Genomic DNA, 20507 nt, shown 5'->3' with positions numbered 1-20507 from the left:
CTTCCTATGTCCCCTTCTCCCAAGTTCGTCCCCACTTCCTAATCCCCCACCTTAATCTTCCAATCCTCTCCCTTTCATAATGAGGCAGAAGGAAGTCCGTTTGACGAGTGGAGAACGTTATTCTCATGGTGGAGCTTACCCAAGCAGACCACGCTGGCATCCTCATGGTGGGTACAGTCATGTTTCCCCCAGGGCTCCGTTTCGCAGTCTAGCAGTGACCTCTCTGCCCCGGTGCACCTTACATTGTCCAACCAGACTGGCCCAGTTCCTTCTCCGAAGAAGGCACCGCCCACAGCGGAGACCGGGGTCCCACATCCCAGCTGCTGGCAGACTACCTGGGCGCTGTTGAGCCCCCAGCCATCATCACATACGCTGCCCCATATTCCATTATGGTAGACCTCCACCCTGCCGGCACAGGAATTCTGCCCATTCACCAGCCGCAGAACTGAAGACTCTTGGGGAGGAAGAGAGAAAGCAGGGTAGGTTACAAGGACCCACAAGGAAAGTGAGGGGCAACCAGATGAGCTGAAGGCTATTGTAGCCAGACTGCGTGTACCTTCTCAGAGAGGGCCTCTTAAAGCTAGCTCATGGATGTCTAACCCAAAACTAGCATTGGATTGGTCTATTTGGGTTGACCCAGTTACGATTGCAACTTCTACCTAAGGCACTATTGTACAGTTGACCACCTCATTTTTAGGAGCACTAAGGCCATATGGGACAGACTGCACTACACCCCCCCATCTCTAACCATAACATTATGAACATAGTCTATGAGTGGGACAGCAGCTACCAAGACTGGCAAATGTTCCATCCATTTCAAAAGGGAACGCCAACGAGAAAATCACCAGCCTTGGATAACCTGGAGAAAATGGCGAAGGCTTCTTCTCTACTCACCACTGCCAGGAGGCCTCATCAACACAGGAGTGTCCGTGCTAAACCCCTGCTCATTCCATGCCATGACAGGAGTGATGTGGTCCCCATAGGGCATGCTGGCCATGCCTAGGAAGGAAGCAGAGTCTGAGAGAGAGAGAGATCACGTGTGTCAGAGCACATTCAGAGAACTCAGGGGAAGTCAAGGCTTTCATGCAACCTTTTCCAAACCAGGTGCCTTGCTTCATTTCTCTGTCTGTTTCTGTTGTGATAAACAGCAAATCCTGTCCGAAGCAACATATCCCTTCTTTCTCCTTAGACGTCTGCTATTCCAAGTGACTTAAGCAGTAGGTGTACATGTTTTGTATGTATTCTGTTATAACTCTAAAGTGTGTTCAATGCTGCTCTCACTTCTTAAGATCGTCAACGTTACCACTCCTACTAGTCACTCCTTTGCATGTGACCCCTTCCTCCCTCTCATTTCAGCCTTTCATCTCCCCACTGTCATTTCCTGATTGTCTCCACCCCCCACAGGTCCAGCACTGCTTCCTCACCTCTCTCACTCCCCCTATAAAGTTTACGTTGGATGCTGGCGGCAGCAGCAGTATGACAGGCTGCCTTTGGGTCTTCCCTCTGTCACACCCTGCCTCCTTTGATGCAATTTCCTGTGGACGGGACGTGGCAGAGGAAAAACCCAGGGACTAGCTGAAGGTAGCCTATCATGCTACTGCTGCAACTGGAGTGAGATAGGTGAAGCAGTAGTGCTGAACCTGTAGTAAGAAAAACAGAGGAGGAGAAAAAAATGAGACTGGACCGGGAAGTGGGGGGGGAGGGGGGGAGATGCTGAACCTATGGGGGGAAGGAGGGGACGCCGGAAGTGATGCAATAAGGTGGGAGCAGTCCAAAGGCAAGTTGGATCAGGGCACCCTTGAGTCATCCCTGCTACTGACCCCTGTCCTTGCCCTCTAGTCTTGTGGGTGCTTTTTCTTGATCCCTCCCAGGCAGTGCAAGGTAGATACTCCGTTTTGTAGAGCATGGTGCTCACTTTCTCTATTAAGATGAGCCCTCTTGTCAGCCTATTTGCACAACCTCAAAATCCTTCTTCTCAGCCACTTCAATTCATCTACTCAATATCGCCATCTCTGCAATAAACAGCTTCTTCATCAAAATGTCAACAGCAGTGGTGATTACCCAGTTCAAAGGCTCTTACCTTGAAGCAGAAAGACTTCTGATTTCAGTTGCACAGTTTCCTGTGAGGTAGGATCAGCTGGCAGCTATCTCATACTGATAAAGCAAGCCCCTCCGTAGTATAAATGCACAGAGGCAAGTCTCTTTCAATTGAAAGAAAGCACTGGAATGATGGCTTATAGGACAAGGGTAGATTTAGGAGTAATCTAAGGAAATACTTCTTTACAGAAAGGATGATGAATACATGGAACAGCCTCCCAGGAGATATGGAGGAGACTCTCACTGGACCAGAGGTGGAGGCATAGCACTTATTTACCGAACCCAATTCACCACTGAAACTATTGCCGAATCCATAACACCCCAACTAGAAATTGCTTCATTCAGAATCCATAACAAATCCCTGATTGATCATCTGAACTGCATTCTGTTTTACAGACCGCCCGGTAACTGGAATGAAAGCCAGCCTATCTTCACAGACTTCATCTCAAACACTTGTATAAACAACTCCAATAAACTAATACTAGGTGACATAAATCTTCACCTAGAAGACCCCAACTTCACCAATGCACGTGAATGCAAAGACTTCCTACAGTCCTGGGATCTCAAATGGCCTCACATGCAAGCTACCCACACCAAGGGACACACACTGGATCTCTTATCACACAAATTGTCCACAGATCATAACCTATTAATAACCGACATCAAATGGACAGAAACACCTTGGACCGACCACTACAAACTGAACCTATCCCTAGGAAGGGATTAAACCGTACACCAGAACATACAACTTACACAACGAGAGGGCAAATAGACCCACAAGTATTCTGGCAACTGATATATGACAACGAATGGACATCACGAACAGATTCCATACATTATCTCAATCACTGGGAGGATAGATGCAGAAATGTACTAAATGAAATAACACCCTTAAATACAAGAATATCAAGAAGACAAAACTCGATACCATGGTTCAATGATGAACTAAGAAAACTCAAAACACAATCCAGAAAACTTGAACGAGCATGGAAAAAAATAGAAGACGAACATACACTCAAAGCATGGAAACAAATACAGAGAAAATACAAATATGCAATAAGACAAACCAAAAGGTTCTACTACAAAACGAAAATAGGACCGGATTACACAGATCTGAAGAAACTATTCCAACTCGTAAATAAGTTACTTAACACCACCCCTATCAACACAACCAACAGAGACATCCCACCCACAAACTTGCTAATTACTTTAATGAAAAAATAACAAAATTATGCAGCACACTTCCTCAGCATAACACCGACATCGAAAACTTCATCAATGACCTGGACCTAATCCCTGGTGGATACCCAGCTGACTGTATCTGGTCAACATTTACTCTCCTCACCACTGAATCAGTTACACAAGCGACCCATAGATTCGCCAACACCCACTGCAAACTGGATATATGTCCCAGTCATCTACTTAAATCCGCCCCCGGCTGCTTCATAGCAGACCTCACATCCCACCTAAACTTCATGCTTCAACAAGGTCTCTTCCCCGAGGAATATGGTAACATCCTACTCACCCCAATACCAAAAGACACCAAGAAAAGCACAAACGACCTCACCAATTACCGCCCAGTTGCACGTATCCCACTAGTAGTCAAACTGATGGAAAGCTTGGTGACCAAACAGATTACGGAATACTTGGACAAGTTCTCAATACTACATGAGTAACAATCAGGATTCCGCCCCCACCATAGTACTGAAACTGTCCTAGTCACTCTCCTGGCGATATTCAATCAGGAAATAGCCACAGGTAAAAGCATACTTCTTCTCCAATTCGACATGTCGAGCGCATTCAACATGGTAAACCACAATATACTACTAAGTTTATAAGTCTCCTTGGCCACTTTGGAATTGTTGGAAATGTACTTAATTGGATCAAGGGTTTTCAAACCACCAGAACATACCAAGTAAAATCAAAGTCCAGCATATCACCACCGTGGAAAGCAGCCTGCGGAGTACCTCAAGGATCACCATTATCACCAATACTCTTCAACATAATGATGATCCCACTGGCAAAATCCCTATCCAATCGAAGCCTCAACCCGTTCATCTATGCAGATGACGTTACAATCTACATTCCCTTCAGACATGACTTAACAGAAATAACCAATGAAATCAATGACAGCCTGAACATCATGGACTCTTGGGCAAATTCATTCTAACTGAAACTGAACACTGAAAAACACACTGCCTCATCCTCTCATCTCAACATAACAAGTAAAAACCCACAACCATAAACACCCCAGGACACACCCTCCCTACCAGGGCCGTGCCGATGCGGTAAGCGGGGTAAGCACCGCAGGGGGGGCGCCCACCTCTGGAGGGCGCCGCCGCAGTGTTTACCCTTGCCCCGTGCCGCCGAGGCCTTTAAATCTTTTACCTGGTCGCAGCAGTTTCAGTGAAAGCGCTGCCGACGTCTCCCTTCCCTTGCACTCATTGGGTCCCTCATTGTCCCGCCTTCTTCTGACGTCAGAAGAAGGCGGACACTGAGGGAACCAAGAGCGCGAAGGGAAGGGAGACGTCGGCAGCGCTCCGCTTTCACTGACGCTGCTGCGACCGGAAGTAAAAGATTTAAAGGCCCCAGGGCGTGGAGGAAAGAGCAGAGAGGCATGGATGGGAGGGCATGAATGGGAGGGCAGAGAGGCATGGATGGGAGGGCAGCAGCAGGGCCCAGGGAGAGGACAAATTGCTGGAAGGGGTGGGGAGAGAGGAGGATTGCTAGCTATGGATGCAGCAGGGAAGGGCAGAGAGGGACAAGGATGGACATGGGGGCCCAGGGAGAGGACAATTTGCTGGAAATGGAGGGGAGGGGAGGGGAGGGGAGGAGGATTGCTGGCTATGGATGGAGGAGGGAAGGGCAGAGAGGGACAAGGATGGACATGGGGGCCCAGGGAGAGGACAATTTGCTGGAAATGGAGGGGAGGGGAGAGAGGAGGATTGCTGGCTATGGATGGAGGAGGGAAGGGCAGAGAGGGACAAGAATGGACATGGGGGCCCAGGGAGAGGACAAATTGCTGGAAATGGAGGGGAGGGGAGAGAGGAGGATTGCTGGCTATGGATGGAGGAGGGAAGGGCAGAGAGGGACAAGGATAGACATGGGGGCCCAGGGAGAGGACAAATTGTTGGAAATGGAGAGGAGGGGAGGAGGATTGCTGGCTATGGATGGAGGAGGGAAGGGCAGAGAGGGACAAGGATGGACATGGGGGCCCAGGGAGAGGACAATTTGCTGGAAATGGAGGGGAGGGGAGAGAGGAGGATTGCTGGCTATGGATGGAGGAGGGAAGGGCAGAGAGGGACAAGAATGGACATGGGGGCCCAGGGAGAGGACAAATTGCTGGAAATGGAGGGGAGGGGAGAGAGGAGGATTGCTGGCTATGGATGGAGGAGGGAAGGGCAGAGAGGGACAAGGATGGACGTGGATGGGAGGACAGGAACCAGGGAGAGAGAAGAAATTGCTGGAAATGGATATAGAGCAAGAAATGAAGAAGAAAGGAGGAAAGTAAAGAAATAAATGGAAAGGAAGCCCTGGAAATGGAGTTAAGAGGACAGATAGCAGCAGACTCAGATACTGGGCCAGCATGATCGGAAAAAGAAAGTCACTAGACAACAAAGGTAGAAAAAAATCATTTTATTTTCATTTTAGCGTTTGGAATATGTCCACTTTGAGAATTTACATCTGCTATCTTATTTTGCAATGTATAGCAATTTGTTTCTAAGAATATTGCTGACAATTCCTGTCAGTGTAGCAAGTGGTGAGTGATCATTTTCACCGGGGGGGGGGGGGGGGGGGAGCGTGATCATTTTCACGGGGGGGGGGGGGGGGGGGGCGCCAACTGATAGTCTGCAGGGGGGCACCAGAGACCCTAGGCACGGCCCTGCTCCCTACCTCAGACAGCCTAAAATACTTGGAGTCACAATCGACCGCAACCTTACCCTTGAGAGCCAAGTAAACTCCGTAATAAAGAAAATGTTCTATTTAATGTGGAAACTTAAACGATTAAAACCTTACTTCCCGAGAGAAATTTTTAGAAACCTAATACAATCAATGGTCCTAAGCCATGCAGATTACTACAAAGGAATCTACATGGGATGCAAAGAACAACTCACAAAAAAACTCCAGACCGCCCAAAACACAGCAGCCAGGCTGATATTTGGTAAAACACGATTCGAAAGTGCTAAACCCCTCCGAGAAAAGCTGCACTGGCTCCCAATCAAAGAAAGGATCGTCTTCAAAATCTGCACTTTGGTCCACAAAATTATCTATGGCGTAGTTCCAGGATACATGATAGACCTCATAGATCTAACAACCAGAAACAGTATCGGATCATCACGATCATATCTAAACCTACACTACCCAAATTGCAAAGGACTTAAATACAAAACAACTTACACATCCTGCTTCTCCTACATAAGCGTACAACTATGGAATGGACTCCCAAAAGCCGTGAAAACAATCCATGACCATCTAAACTTCAGGAAATCACTAAAAACCAACCTCTTAAAAAAAGCATACCCCACCGATCCACCGTAAACCTCCACACCTAGCAACACAGCATTACCAATGATCGTGCTGGACAATATACAATCTTCATTCTCTTCGACCCTCATGTTGCCTGATACACACCTACCTCATTCGACCACAATACAACATTGTATTTGCCATCAACCGACGTGGCAAACGCCATTACGGTACTATGTAAGCCACACTGAGCCTGCAAATAGGTGGGAAAATGTGGGATACAAATGTAACAAATAAATAAATAGATCAAGGGCCAAGCACAGAGGATATCTGAGAGAGAGGAAGGGAGTGAAGAGATCAGTGGTTGGCATGGATGGGCATAAGAACATAAGAATAGCCATACTGGGTCAGACCAATGGTCCATCTAGCCCAGTATCCACCAGTGGCCAATCCAGGTCACAAGTACCTGGCAGAAACCCAATTAGAAGCACCATTCCACGAGCAAGCAATGGCTTCCCCCATGTCCATCTCAATAACAGACTATGGACTTTTCCTCTAGGAACTTGTCCAAACCTTTTTAAAACCCAGATACGCTAACAGTTGTTACCACATCCTCCGGCAATGAGTTCCAGAGCTTAACTATTCTTTGAGTGAAAAAATATTTCCTCCAATTTGTTTTAAAAGTATTTCCATGTAATTTCATTGAGTGTTCCCTGGTCTTTGTACTTTGAAAGTGCATGAAAAATCGATTCACTTCTACCTGTCCTACACCACTCAGGATTTTGTAGACCTCAAATCATATCCCTCAAACTGAAGAGTCCTAACCTCTTTAGCCATTCCTCATATGGGAGATGTTCCATCCCATTTATCATTTTGGTCGCTCTTCTCTGAACCTTTTCTAATTCCACTATATGTTTTTTGAGATACAGCGACCAAATTGAACACAATACTCAAGGTGTGGTCACACCATGAAGCGATACAGAGGCATTATAATATTATTGGTTTTATTTTGCATTCCTTTCCTAATAATACCTAGCATCCTGTTTGCTTTTTTGGCCACCGCTGCACACTGGGCAGATTTCAGTATATTGTCTACAACAACACCTAGATCTTTTTCTTGGGTACTGACCCCCAAGGTGGTAAGTATAATTCGGATTATTCTTCCCAATGTGCATCACTTGGCATTTGTCCACATTTAACTTCATCTGCCATCTGGATGCCTAGTCTTCCAGTTTCCTAAGGTCTTCCTGCAATTTTTCACAATTCACAAACTGAATAGGCTGTATAGTCTTTACTTGCAATCATTTTCTATGTTTCTATGTACAGAGGATCCCTGAGGGAGAGGAAGGGATAGCTGGTGTGGATATGCAGACAGGATACACTGTATGGTCTATCTGCTGTCATTTTCTGTGCTTCCGAGTTATTGCAAGGAGCTCAATGGAGCCCAGATGTTGCAGAAGTCCCCTTTTCAACTTTTGCATGCTCTGTGGACAGTTAATTAAAGACAAAAAAACTCTAAATTGGGACAAATTCTGGATTCAGTTGCTCAATGTATACCCAGTCTAAACAGGGAAACAGAAATGCCACCCACTATATTGAGAAACTCCATCTCATAAAAAAGAAACAACGTGAACTTAAGAGCATTGTTAGCAAAAAGATAGGGAATCAAGAGACACAAGTAAACAACACGTTAAAAAAAAGGGAAGCAGTTAAGATAGCCAAAACTTTGTTTCTGTGGAGGCTCATTTTCAAAGCACATAGTAACCTACGTAACGTCGTAAGTCTATACGCTTTGAAAATGAGCAGCTTAAAGATTAACCAGCACAATGCAAGATTACCAAATAAATTGAATTCAGACGCATCAATAACTAAAAAATGCAGAAACATGACTTACTACACATGCCATTAGTTGCCGATATGAAGCCTGAAATTCTCTTCACTAGATGCCCATTTTTTCTCAGCAGGACAGACTTTAACTTTACTCTGGCTGATTTGTGAAATTAAGCCCCATCAATCTGCAGAATACTTGCCATCTCGTGTTCAAAAACATAAACCAGACCTTAGATTTTGAGCCCTCTAGGGACAGCGAAAGTACCTGTATGTAATATGTAAACCTCTTTGGTCATACCAGAGAAAGAAGTCTCAATGAATCGTAGCAGGGGCGTAGCCACGGGTGGGCCTGGGCCCACTCACTTTGGGCTCAGGCCCGCCCAGCAACGGTGCACCTCAAAGACGCCCAAACCGCAACTTTTCCCTTCCTGCTGCTCACTTCAGCTTTCCCTTCTCCCAGCCACCCGCCGGCACGCCACAGGTTTTGTTCCCTCCCTGCTCCCTCCCCTGTCATCCCCGTCCAGCAGCTGTGTTAGTTCAGCAGAGCCGCGTGGCGCCAGGGCCGTCCGCACGCTGCTACGAATGCTTCCTCTGTGCTGGCCCCGCCTCTTCAGAAAGAGTATCGGAGAAGGTGAAGCCGGCTGGAAGGAAGCAGTTGCGTAGCGGCAGCATGCTCACGGATGCGGCCCCACTGCAGACGTGCAGAGCTAGACCACGGCGCCGCCCAACGGAGATGGAAGGAGAGGAAGGGGAAAGAAAGCAGGTGGCTGGGAGGTGGGAGAGAACAAAAACTGCAGCAGGTGGCTGGCGGGGGGTGGGGGGAGAGGGGAAAAATGTGCAGTATGTCAGCTGGGGGGAGGGGGAGATAGAGAAAAAACCTACAGCATGCTGACAGGTGGCTTCAAGGGTCAAGGAGAGAGGGAGAGACAGGAACACTGTTGGGATGAGGGAGGGAGACAGGATAGTGCTAGGTGGGGTGGAGGAATAATTGTTCGATGTGGGGGGAGGGATGGAGAGATGCTGCAAGGGGAAAGAGAGGGAGAATTGTTGGATATGGGTGGGAAAGGCTGCATAGGAGTGGTAAAGGACCAGAGAGAGAAAAAAGTATTGGACATGGAAGTGGAAGAAAAGAAGGGAGAGATGAGAGGGGGAAATGTTGAACATGGCATTGAGGTGAGGGGAAAGAAGGATGGAGAGATGCTGTGTGGCGGGGGGGGGGGGGGGAGAGAATGAGAAAGGCAGGGAGAGGGAGAAACGTTGGACATGAAGGTGGAGGAGAGGAAAGGAGAGATGCACAAGCGGGGGAGGGGAAAAACAGGAAAGATGGATCCAGGGAGAGAAGATGGACAATGGATGGTAGGGAAGAGAAAGGGAAAAATGCTGAACAATGGGGGAGGGGAGAGAGATGGGACAGGAAGATGCTGGTGGTGGGAGGTAAAAGGGATAGGGAGATATCAGGTACGAGGGTGAGGATATGAGAAAGAGGGTACAGATGCTGGGCTGGAAGGGTGGAGGGAGGGAGACACTGGGAATGGTGGAAAGCATGAGGGAGAGGCCCAGGGAGTGGAGATGGCAAGGAAATAAATGAGAGAACAGTGATTACAGGGGTAGAAATATGGTAATGGTGCGTATATTGAAGATGGAAAGGAATGATAGGCTGGGAAGGAGAGAGATGGGGAACGGGAGAGCTAGTGGGTGAAAGGAAATGGAAATGTGATAGATATCTTAAAAGTAAAAAGAAGGAAGAGATTTAGAAAGAGGATGAAATTTGAGTGTACAGAGGCAGAAAAGAAAAAAGAAAAGAGCTAAAATGGAAAGATCAATATTTTAGAGGCAGGTGTAGTGAGGAAATGAAATGAGAGGAGAAAAAAGACAAATGGACAGCCGCTTGAAGAATTAACAGAAGACAGACAGGAAAGAGGGAAAGAGAAATTGGAACCAACATGATGGAAAAATAAAATGTCCAGACAATAAAGGTAGAAAAATCATTTTATTTTGAATGTTTTAAATGGAATATGTTAAGCTTTGGGAAATGTGCATAGTGGATGTCTATTTATTGTGTTAAGTAGAAAAGGAAATGCGCTTTTTTTTTCTCCAATGTTGCAGTGCATGCTGAGGTTCCCAGTTCAATTTTGTCTACATATTTTTATTTCTAATTTGTGAGGGTCTGTCAGTGTGACTGTAATGGCAGGTGAAGAGATTGGAGAGGAGAGGGAATTGGGGGAGGGGCTTCTTTATTTTCTGCCCTGGTCACCAGCATGGTTAACAGCAGCCCTGACCCTTGCTGTGGCTAGTGGGGATCCCCAAGCCCTGCCAGCTGGGGATCTCTTCTGGGGCTAGCCGGAGCTGCCTTAAGCCGAGCTTGGCAGATGGGGGCAGCATCCTGGAGCCACTGACAACTAAGCATGTATGGGGTGCTGGCATCAGTGGCTCGAGGAGTTGCTGCTGCCTGCTGGGCTTGACGGAGAGGAGTTCTGGCCATCTCTAATGGAGGTCCCTAGCTGACAGAGATTGGGGATCCTCATCAGCTAAAGTATTTATATTTTGAGTTGGGAAGTGCTGGGGGAGAGGGGGGAGAGAGAAAATTTTGTGCCCACCCACTTTGTGCTCAGGCCCACTCAAAATTGGTTGTCTGGCTAAGCCACTGAATCGTAGATGGTAAAAAAACTTTGTGATTCTGAGCATCAATAAGGCGAAAGCAGTCTTTAAAAAGACTTTTGTAAAGGAGGAATCCAGATTCTGTAAATAGTGCTGACAAGGCATCTACGATTCATTGAGACTCCCGATGAAGACACATTAGCCAAAACACAGTGCCGTGTTGAGTCCTTTTGTGCAATAAACTTGTGTTTATATATCTCCATCATCCTCGTGTTTTCTTCTGCAAATGTCCTGTTGAGTACACTACTTCGCCCTTTCAGCGTCTACCCTACGTTCCTTCATTTTGTGGTAGTTTTTTAAAATGTGTATTGTAACACAGTAACACAGATAAAGGAGTCTGCCCAACAGTCACATTCACTCACTCTAAGTGGCATACGATACCATAATGTGTATTGCTATTTGAATATGTTTCTCGCTGTAATTGTCTGAGTGAATTTCAACAAGACATTAAATAAATTCTAATAAACAAGTACAACTGCAGTTTAGAATCCAACACAAATCCCTAACAGACCAAAGCAAAATAAAAAAAAAACAACAACCCACAGACAAGCCTAAAGCAGGATAAACAACAAGTTTATCCTGGAGTGGAGGAGTGGCCTAGTGGTTAGAGCACTGGTCTTGCAATCTAGAGGTGCCCAGTTCAAACCCCACTGCTGCTCCCTGTGATCTTGGGCAAGTCACTTAACTCTCCATTGCCTCAGGTACAAACACAGATTGTGAACCCTCCAGAACAGGGAAATACCCAGTGTACCTGAATGTAACTCAACTTGAACTACTACTGAAAAAGGTGTGAGCAAAATCTAAATAATAAACTAAATAATAAACAAAATCAACATGAGACCAACCACAGCAAGCAGGGGAGTGAACAGGGCAATTCCAACCAGCAACTGAAAAGGAAATGGAAACCCAGGATACCCTGGCTGTCTGAAGTGGCTTTTACTGGAAGAACACCTTCATGTTATCTCATTTCATAACAGGATGTTCTTTTACTGTTGTAACCTGCCTCATCGCCATAATTGGGAAAGGCAGAATGGGAAAATGATAAACAAAGACACAGAAAGGAAGGCAAACAAACCCCAAAAGGCCATTGCAGAAAGCTGTGCGTTAGGGATCTGTGCTATGATCAACACGCGATCTCCTAATGCACACATTAAAAATATATGTTCCCCAAAGCAATAAGCTATGCAAAAAAAAAAAAAAACCTAAAACAGAATATTGCAGGAGAGCATGTCTGGAGGAGCAGCCTAGGGGGCTGACAACCAGGGAAGCCTGGTTCAAATCCTGCTGTGGCTCCTTGAGATCTTGGGCAAGTCACTTAATCTTCCATTGCCCCAGGTAACAAAAAAAATGTAATTTCAAGCCCTCAGGGAACAGGGAAGTACCTGAATGTAATTCACTTTGAGCTAATACTGCACCTAAAAAAGGGCATTACAAATCTACCATTAACTCTGCTTTTTTCTTTTTGGCTCTGAAATTGTGGAACGCCCTGCCACCTTATATTCGTTTTATCATTTGTTAAATTTAAAACCTTGTGTTCCTGATCCGTCTAAGGGCTTCTTGGTAGCATTGAAAGATCTGAGCAGTCTTTCCCCCCCTTAGGAGTAGCCTAGTGGTTAGTGCAGCAAACTTTGATCCTGGGAAACTGGGTTCAATTCCCACTGGAGCTCCTTGTGACTATGGGCAAGTCACTTAACCCTCCATTGCCCCAGGTACAAAATAAGTACCTGAATATATGTAAACCGCTTTGAATGTAGTTGCAAAATGCCACAGAAAGGCAGTATATCAAGTCCTATTTCCCTTTCCCCTTTTAGGATGACTTTCATGATGTTGCTTTCAATTCTCTTCAGTACTGCCCTATTTATTTGATGGCGTTCTTTTCTTTATTTAATTTACATGTAATCCACCTTGACCTGACTCCAGATAAGGTGGTATAGCAAGTACAATCAATAAATCAAAACAATACTGTAAAATGTGTGAGCTCCATCCAAATAAACAGATACCGGCTGCACAAAAGGTTGTATTGGTGCCTGGACTTGCATATGCTGGAATGCAAGCATCCCAGCACATGTGCAGATGTACAATTTCTGCAAATACAAATATATGTGAACAGTCCAGCATCCTCCCCCCCCCCCCCCCCCCCCCCCTCAGCTACGCCTCTTCAATGAAGCCAGAAACAGTTGCCAGGCCTGTATGGTAACAGTAAATGAGAAGAAATGGGCATAAAGTCCTCACTAGCACAGACTGCAGAAGAATGAGCTAACCCGTCACCCTGCACAGACCTTATGTTAGAAAACCCCTGTGCTCAGCCTTCTGGTGTTCTGCGCACTTCTCTGTATCAAAGCTGAATAGCCAATAGCTTCATTACCATGGGATTTATATGAGCTAATGTCTACCCAAGGCTTTGCACGCACTTAGCTCATCAGCAAAACTTTTTACGTAAGATGGCCAAAAACCTGTGTTGCTAAAGCTGAGCTAACCTGTACACGAAGCCTAGAGCACTTCATTGATCACCCCCAAGATGGGAAGAACGTGGATTCTAAGAGAAGAAAAACAAAAGGAAAGTCATGTTTTTGGTTGTGATTTGCTTGTGGACTCGTGACTCTCACCCTGGTGCTGCCCCACAGAGGGGAAGTGAGGCAGCTGCCACCCGCCACCTTCACAAACAACACTGGCATCCTCCCCATGTCGGCAGTTGTGCTTTCCCCAGCCAGGGTGCTTGCAGGTGAATAAGGAGACCTCTGTTCCTCTACAGTTGACGTTGTCCAACCAGATATCATTAGTTCCTTCCCCGAACCAGGCCTCGAGCGGGGCAGAGAGGGGTTTCCCACAGCCCAGTTCTCGGCACACTACTGCTGCATTCTCCAAGTCCCATCCATCATCGCAAACTGTACCCCACTCGTGACGGAAGAGCACTTCCACCCGGCCAGCACACTGGCTGGGACCTCCCACCAACCGTATTTGATAATCTGCAAACAGAATAACAAGATGAATGGACAGTGAATAACAGGTGTGCTGACACCACACCTGTAAATCATGGGAGCTAATCATAATCCTGTGTGACACTACTTGAGATACACTTCCTAAGATGGCTGACCATGGGATATTTTTGCCAAGATGGCTGCCTTCTGTTTACAAACTTTTTCCAAGATGGCCACTCTTATTGGAAAATACAGCAGACGCTTAAAAACGGACATTAAGAGATTCCTTAATTTTTAACTAACTCAACAGTTTAAAAAAACAAACAAAACGTGGCCCCCATTTTTCTCACACAAGCTAATTCAGCTTTGCTTTTACCTCCCACCCACCCATGACATGCATAAATCAATGGTTCTGAAGTTTCTAAGAAAAATTACAGGAACTATAAGTAGCCGCACATACAAAGGGAGAAAAAAATCTAGACTGAACCTCAAAGAAAGTAGAAATCGCCTTGCTCATCCTAGAACCAGCAGCAACAAGTTATCTCTGCTTGGGAGAGGAGGCAGAACGGAACGAAAACCCAACTTCAATCATGATAATATTTGTGTAAAATAAAATGAAGAGATTATTACCTGCCCAGGAGAATCGAAGCACGCCAGCTGAAAAAGACATCAAAGGATTATAAGCTAGTGCATCACAACACTCGGAGCAGAATTCGATGAGGCTGAGGGGGCTGTGGGCGGGGATATTTCCTTATAATAAGAGACTTTCATGGGGGAAATGTCCTTAACATAGTAACATAATAGATGACAGCAGAGAGAGACCTGCACGTTCCATCCAGTCTGCCCAACAAGATAAACTCATATGTGCTACTTTATGTGTATACCTGACCTTGATTTGTATCTGTCATTTTCAGGGCACAGACCGTAGAAGTCTGCCCAGCACTAGCCCCGCCTCCCACCACCGGCTCTGCCACCCAATCTCCGCTAAGCTTCTGAGGATCCATTCCATCTGAACAGGATTCCTTTATGTTTATCCCACGCATTTTTAAAATTCCGTTACCGTTTTCATCTCCACCACCTCCCGCGGGAGGGCATTCCAAGTATCCACCACTCTCTCCGTGAAAAAATACTTCCTGACATTTTTCTTGAGTCTGCCCCCCCTTCAATCTCATTTCATGTCCTCTAGTTTTCACAAACTTTTGAGCAGACATAGGGGAAAGTACTTATAAAAATGAACTTGGGGAGTAAGAACGGTTTTACAGCATGAGCTTTTGGGAAGAGGGACACACTTACAAGGGATTTCAGGGAGGTGGCACATCCTTATCAAGTGGAGGCCTTCAAAAGAGTTAATATCCTTATAACAAGTGTTATCAATGAGGGGAAAAGGGCACAAAAGAGAGATTATCGTTATAACAAGAGGAGAAAGAACGGAGGTATTCTGAGACAAGTTTAGAGACTTTCTTGCAGCTTAGCCTTAACGTGAGATTCTCCCCATCCACCCCTGATATGCCACCAAGCAGAAATCAGAGGATCAGGGGTCACCTCAGGCTACTGAAAACCCCAAAAGAGGAACAGAGTGGCTACCAAATGGCTTTGTTCCAAAGAATAAGATGAAGAGGGAAGAGAGAGTGATGACTTCTGAATCTGAGGAGATATATTTAATCAGGAGAGGGGAGGGGGAGAGAGAAATAAACCAGGTCAGCTTTATACATGTTCGACCACATATGCCCCGTGTCCAGGGAGCCAATTCCTGCTCACATGCGAGCAGACCCCACAAGCCTCCTTCTCTCCATGCTCACACATCAAGCTGGAAGCTCTCTGGAGCAGGAACCTCCTCCATCTCTTGGTACAGAACCATGGGCAAATGACTGAACTGTAACACTAGCCCTTCTTTTCTTAAATTAATGCATTTTAGCACAGAAGATTCATGAAGGTTTTCATCCACATTTTCCCTCTCTCCACGATGGCTCCAGTCTGCACAATTTATAGGTTGCCATTTGCCCCCATTAACACTCAGTTCTTTGGGAAAGGGCCTAATTGAACCTTAATTCTTATAGTGCTGCAAGACACCCTTCACCATAATTTGGAAAAGCGGGTGAAAAGAAAAACAAGTCAAAGGTCCTTTTCTTATGCACTGGAGTACTGCAAAGTGGAAACAGAATAGGAAGCATAGGCTGTGGTATTCTTCTTGCCCACATAACCAGATTACTGGACAGCTGCGTTTGGTTATTAAATTGCATCATTGGGTAAGAATGATTCCTCTGAGTAATATGAGCACTTGTGGCCCTGCTCTATAATTCCTCCACTACTTTTCAGTATTGACAAATAATGCTTTCAGTCTTACACATATGCCCCATGCCCCTCCCCACCCCTAATGAGAAGACATTAAGAACACAGCCTGAACTTCATTTGCTATTTGCACCCTGCAAAATTTACAACCACAGAGAACTTTAAAATGACTGGAATGTACATCATAGTCCATTAAAGTCCCCTCCCGACCCTTCCTGCAGCTTTACAGATGGCAATGTTTGCAGGGAAAAGGATTTTGCTTGCTATGCCCAAGAGACTGGATAGGCATAAGGTGTCTGATCTTTCTCAGAGCCTGGCTCCAAGCGTATTCTCCTCTGCTCAAAACTTATGTGGGAGGAAAGTTCCAACACCGTACTCACCACAGACAAAGAAGAGGAGAAAATGCATCCTTGCTTCTGGCTGAACAGTAACTCTGCTCATTCAGACAGCTTTCACCATTTCCACTGCTAATTCCAACCCCCGCCCCACGGAAACCCAAATGTCATGGGGACGGGCGATGGCTCGCATGGGTTGTAAAATCAGACATTGGCTCCAGAGGGCGAAATTTCACCCCCCAAAAAAGTTCATAAATGCATATGTACAAGGAAAAATTAAGGAACCACATTGCTGCGGTTTGTCATGAGGAAAATAACATTTGAGAAATGAAAGTAACAAGAATGAGAAAATAAGAAAACGCGTTTTTAAAAAAACCACATCAAGGGAGGGAGTAAGGAAAAGAAAATGGTCACAATCAAAACTTGATAGGAGTGTGCAGGAAAGAAGAGAAATCCCAGAAGGGGTCATAGGATCAAAACACAACATTGCTTCCAAAAAAAAAAAAAAAACCAGAGACAAGGAGCAGGAAAAACATAAGAAGAGACAAAACAAAATGAGAAAAACAAAACAGCAAAGATAAGAGAACACAGTTGAAATGCACATGGAAAATAAGGGCAAAAACAGGCAAAAAAACATTTGACAAATTTTCAAAAACTAAAATTAGCAGAAGAAAATGAAAAGATTTTTAAAAATCTGGTATACGGACATTTTCTGTAAACTTATATTGTGTAAGCATCAGGGCGGGGATGAGATGCACTAGCAGAGCAACGGGGAGGTGTGTCTCAATACTGGAATAGTAAACAGTGCTGTGGGGCAGGAATGAGGTACATTAAGAGTGATGTTTTTCAGGTCTTAACACTAGCATAGCCAAGGGATACTGCAGGGTAAGAGATGAACCAGTAGAGCTGTGGGAGCCTCAATACCAGAATAGCAGGAGGTGTTGTGGGGCAGGAGTGAGGTGTATTTGCAGGGTTGTGTGCTGGCAGAATCTCAGTAGGAGTGTAGTGCATGGCAGGATTAGGGTACATTGGCAAAGTAACACAACTCAGAAAATCGCCCTTTATTACAAATGCGCCACAAAAGAACAGCTGGTGTATTTAAAAAACAAACAAAATCTCACACACTAGCTGAGAAATGTTCCTGCCCAGATACAGGCTTCACATTCCAGCTCAGCAGATTGTCTGCCCTTTTCCGATAACAATTTCATGAATCGGTCATTTTGGGTTAGCCACACTTCCCCTCGTGATCAGCCCCCAGCTGGTGAGAAAGGAGGAGGAAAACAGTTTCATAGTGAATTGGGCTGAAGGTAGATATAAGAACCATCAAGTCCAGCCTATATAGAAATTTCTCTTCCATAGTTCATTCCACTTGCCAAGCTGCCACTTTTCCCCTACATCCAACTCCTGAGAGAAAAACCCGGAGCATTTGAAAATGATAAAGGGGTTGGGACGACTGCCCTATGAGGAAAGGCTAAAGCGGCTAGGGCTCTTCAACTTGGAGAAAAGACAACAGAGGGGCGATATGATAGAGGTCTATAAAATAATGAGTGGAGTGGAACGGGTAGACGTGAAGCATCTGTTTCCAAAAAGCACTCTTTCCAAAAATACTAGGACTAGGGGGCATGCGATGAAGCTACAAAGTAGTAAAATTTAAAACAAATCAGAGAAAAAGTTTCTTCACGCAATGTGTAATTAAACTCTGGAATTCGTTGCCAGAGAATGTGTTAAGGCAGTTAGCTTAGCGGGGTTTAAAAAAGATTTGGCCGGCTTCCTAAAGAAAAAGTCCATAGATCATTATTAAAATAGACTTGGGGGACATCCACTGCTTATTTCTGGGATAAGCAGCATAAAATGCATTTAACTTTTCCAGGATCATGCCAGAATGAATAAGACAGGAGCAGACCGGGCTGATCCCCTGATATCTGAGAGATATGATCCCTCCTCTCCCCTCTGCAGATCTGGGACTGGGGTTTGCAGGGATTTCCAGTGCTGGGAAGACATAAAGTTTTTGTTTTGTTTTTGGGGCACCTGTGAGATGGAAAGTTCAGATACATATAGATCTGTTACCTTAATAACTGATAGACATGTTGCCTGTTCCTTACAGGTGTCTCAATAAAGAGATTAGTACACACAAAAATGTATGAATCTAACTTATATATAGGGAAAAATATATAGGGAAAAAGTTTAGATTATTTTTTTGTCCCGTTTGTCTGTCCTAATTAGATTGTAAGCTCTGTCGAGCAGGGACTGTCTCTTCATGTTCAAGTGTACAGCGCTGCGTACATCTAATAGCGCTATAGAAATGATAAGTAGTAGTATTTGTAACATGGATTGGCCACTGTTGGAAACAGGATGCTGGGCTTGATGGACCTTTGGTCTGTCCCAGTATGGCAATACTTATGTACTTATTCCCAGGGTTAAGTCAATTAGCCTAACCCTCACTGTAAGCCTTCTTAAGAAGCTTTATAATGTTCTACCATAATCCCACATCTAGTGACACTAGGGACGTAACTGTTTGCCTTCGGATTCTTAGACCACCTTTAAATAATGCTCGAGGTAGCTTGCAACATTATTAATATTCAGTACCACTACTCCCTGTCCCAAAACTCTAAGAGAATATCCGAGAACAAAGGAACATTAAGCGACTTTCCCAAGGTCACAAGGAGCTTCAGTGAAGAAAGTGGAATATGAACCTCTAAGCCACCTCCCCTCAACCCCTCTTATATGGATACCAAGCCCACATTAAGCATATCAGGTCAGTAGGAGATGTTCGTCCTGGAGAGCATGGCTCCACCCAAACACAAGATTCATCTAGAGACCAAACACTGTAAGTGCAAACGCTGATTTCACTTAGCCCAGGGTTAGCTCAGACGAGCTAAGTCTGGCCTGCTTTCAACCCAATCGCAAGCTTAGAGTATTAATCTTTGTACCTAGGACTAGGGGGCATTCAATGGAGCTACAGAGTAGTAAATTTAAAACAAATCAAGAGAAAATGTTTCTTCAATCAACGTGTAATTCGTTGCCAGAGAATGTGGTAAAGGGTGTTAGTAGCTTAGCCGGGTTTAAAAAAGGGTTGGCTGGCTTCCTAAAGGAAAAGTCCATAGATCATTATTCAAATAGACTTGGGGAAAATCCACTGCTTATTTCTGGGATAAGCCCAGCATCCTGTTTCCAACAGTGGCCAATCCAGGTCACAAATACCTGTCAAGATCCCGAAAAAAATTCAATACATTTTATGCTGCTTATCCCAGAAATAAGCAGTGGATTTTCCCCAAGTCAATTTAATAATGGTATATGGACTTTTCCTTTAGGAAGCTGTCCAGACCCTTTTTAAACCCCACTAAGCTAACCGCCTTTACCACATTCTCTGGCAACGAATTCCAGAGTTTAATTACACGTTAATTGAAGAAAATGTTTCTCCAATTCGTATTAAATTTACTGCTTTGTAGCTTCTAAATAAATACAATTCAAAATGCACTAAAATAGGAGTTTGTTTCACTGATCTACATAACATATGCTACAATTCCAACTATAGAAATATAAAAAAATGAATAAGAAACCCTTTGCCAGAAAAAACACAAAATCAGTGGCAAGACCTGAAGACTGCAGTCCACACAGATCCACCAACCACCTGAAAGACCCCGAGGTATTCTGGGCAAAAACTGCACCTTCCTATTGTGTTGGTAGATACCTTGTCTTAAATGATTCATGAGAAAAGAGGCTTCAACCAAGTACTGGATCAAGGGGTGTAAAGACTTTTAGTAAATGTCAGCAGTTAAAGGTCTGCACAGTCCATCCAGTCTGCCGAACAAGAAGGCCACAGTTGAATCCGACATTCTGCACAGGTTCCACTTTTTCATAATTAAATACTGGTATACTTAAGCTTTCTCTCTCTCCTTGCCAGTTTTGCGGC

The 20507-nt window shown here is 45.0% G+C and overlaps 1 protein-coding gene across 2 annotated transcripts in view; it reads right to left on the bottom strand.

The window, feature by feature from the left end:
* The window catches only part of LOC115466458 (soluble scavenger receptor cysteine-rich domain-containing protein SSC5D-like), a 32457-nt gene extending 15678 nt beyond the window's left edge, over window positions 1-16779 (bottom strand). The window contains exons 1-5 of one of the 2 annotated variants that reach the window (XM_030197690.1): window positions 16640-16779; window positions 14601-14627; window positions 13659-14018; window positions 895-1017; window positions 140-454 (exon numbers count right to left, since the gene is read on the bottom strand). In XM_030197690.1, the coding sequence (XP_030053550.1) occupies window positions 140-454; window positions 895-1017; window positions 13659-14018; window positions 14601-14627; window positions 16640-16700 (886 nt within the window). In that variant the 5' untranslated portion in view covers window positions 16701-16779. Of the gene's footprint in view, window positions 1-139; window positions 455-894; window positions 1018-13529; window positions 13553-13658; window positions 14019-14600; window positions 14628-16639 lie in introns of those variants that run through there. The other variant, XM_030197691.1, reaches the window with a different exon arrangement.
* Between the last annotated feature and the right edge of the window lie 3728 nt (window positions 16780-20507).

The sequence above is a fragment of the Microcaecilia unicolor genome, chromosome 3, assembly GCF_901765095.1.
Source record: "Microcaecilia unicolor chromosome 3, aMicUni1.1, whole genome shotgun sequence".
Taxonomy (NCBI): Eukaryota; Metazoa; Chordata; class Amphibia; order Gymnophiona; family Siphonopidae; genus Microcaecilia; species Microcaecilia unicolor.
Note: the sequence above shows the minus strand (reverse complement) of the source record. Positions and strands in the feature narration are given on the sequence as shown.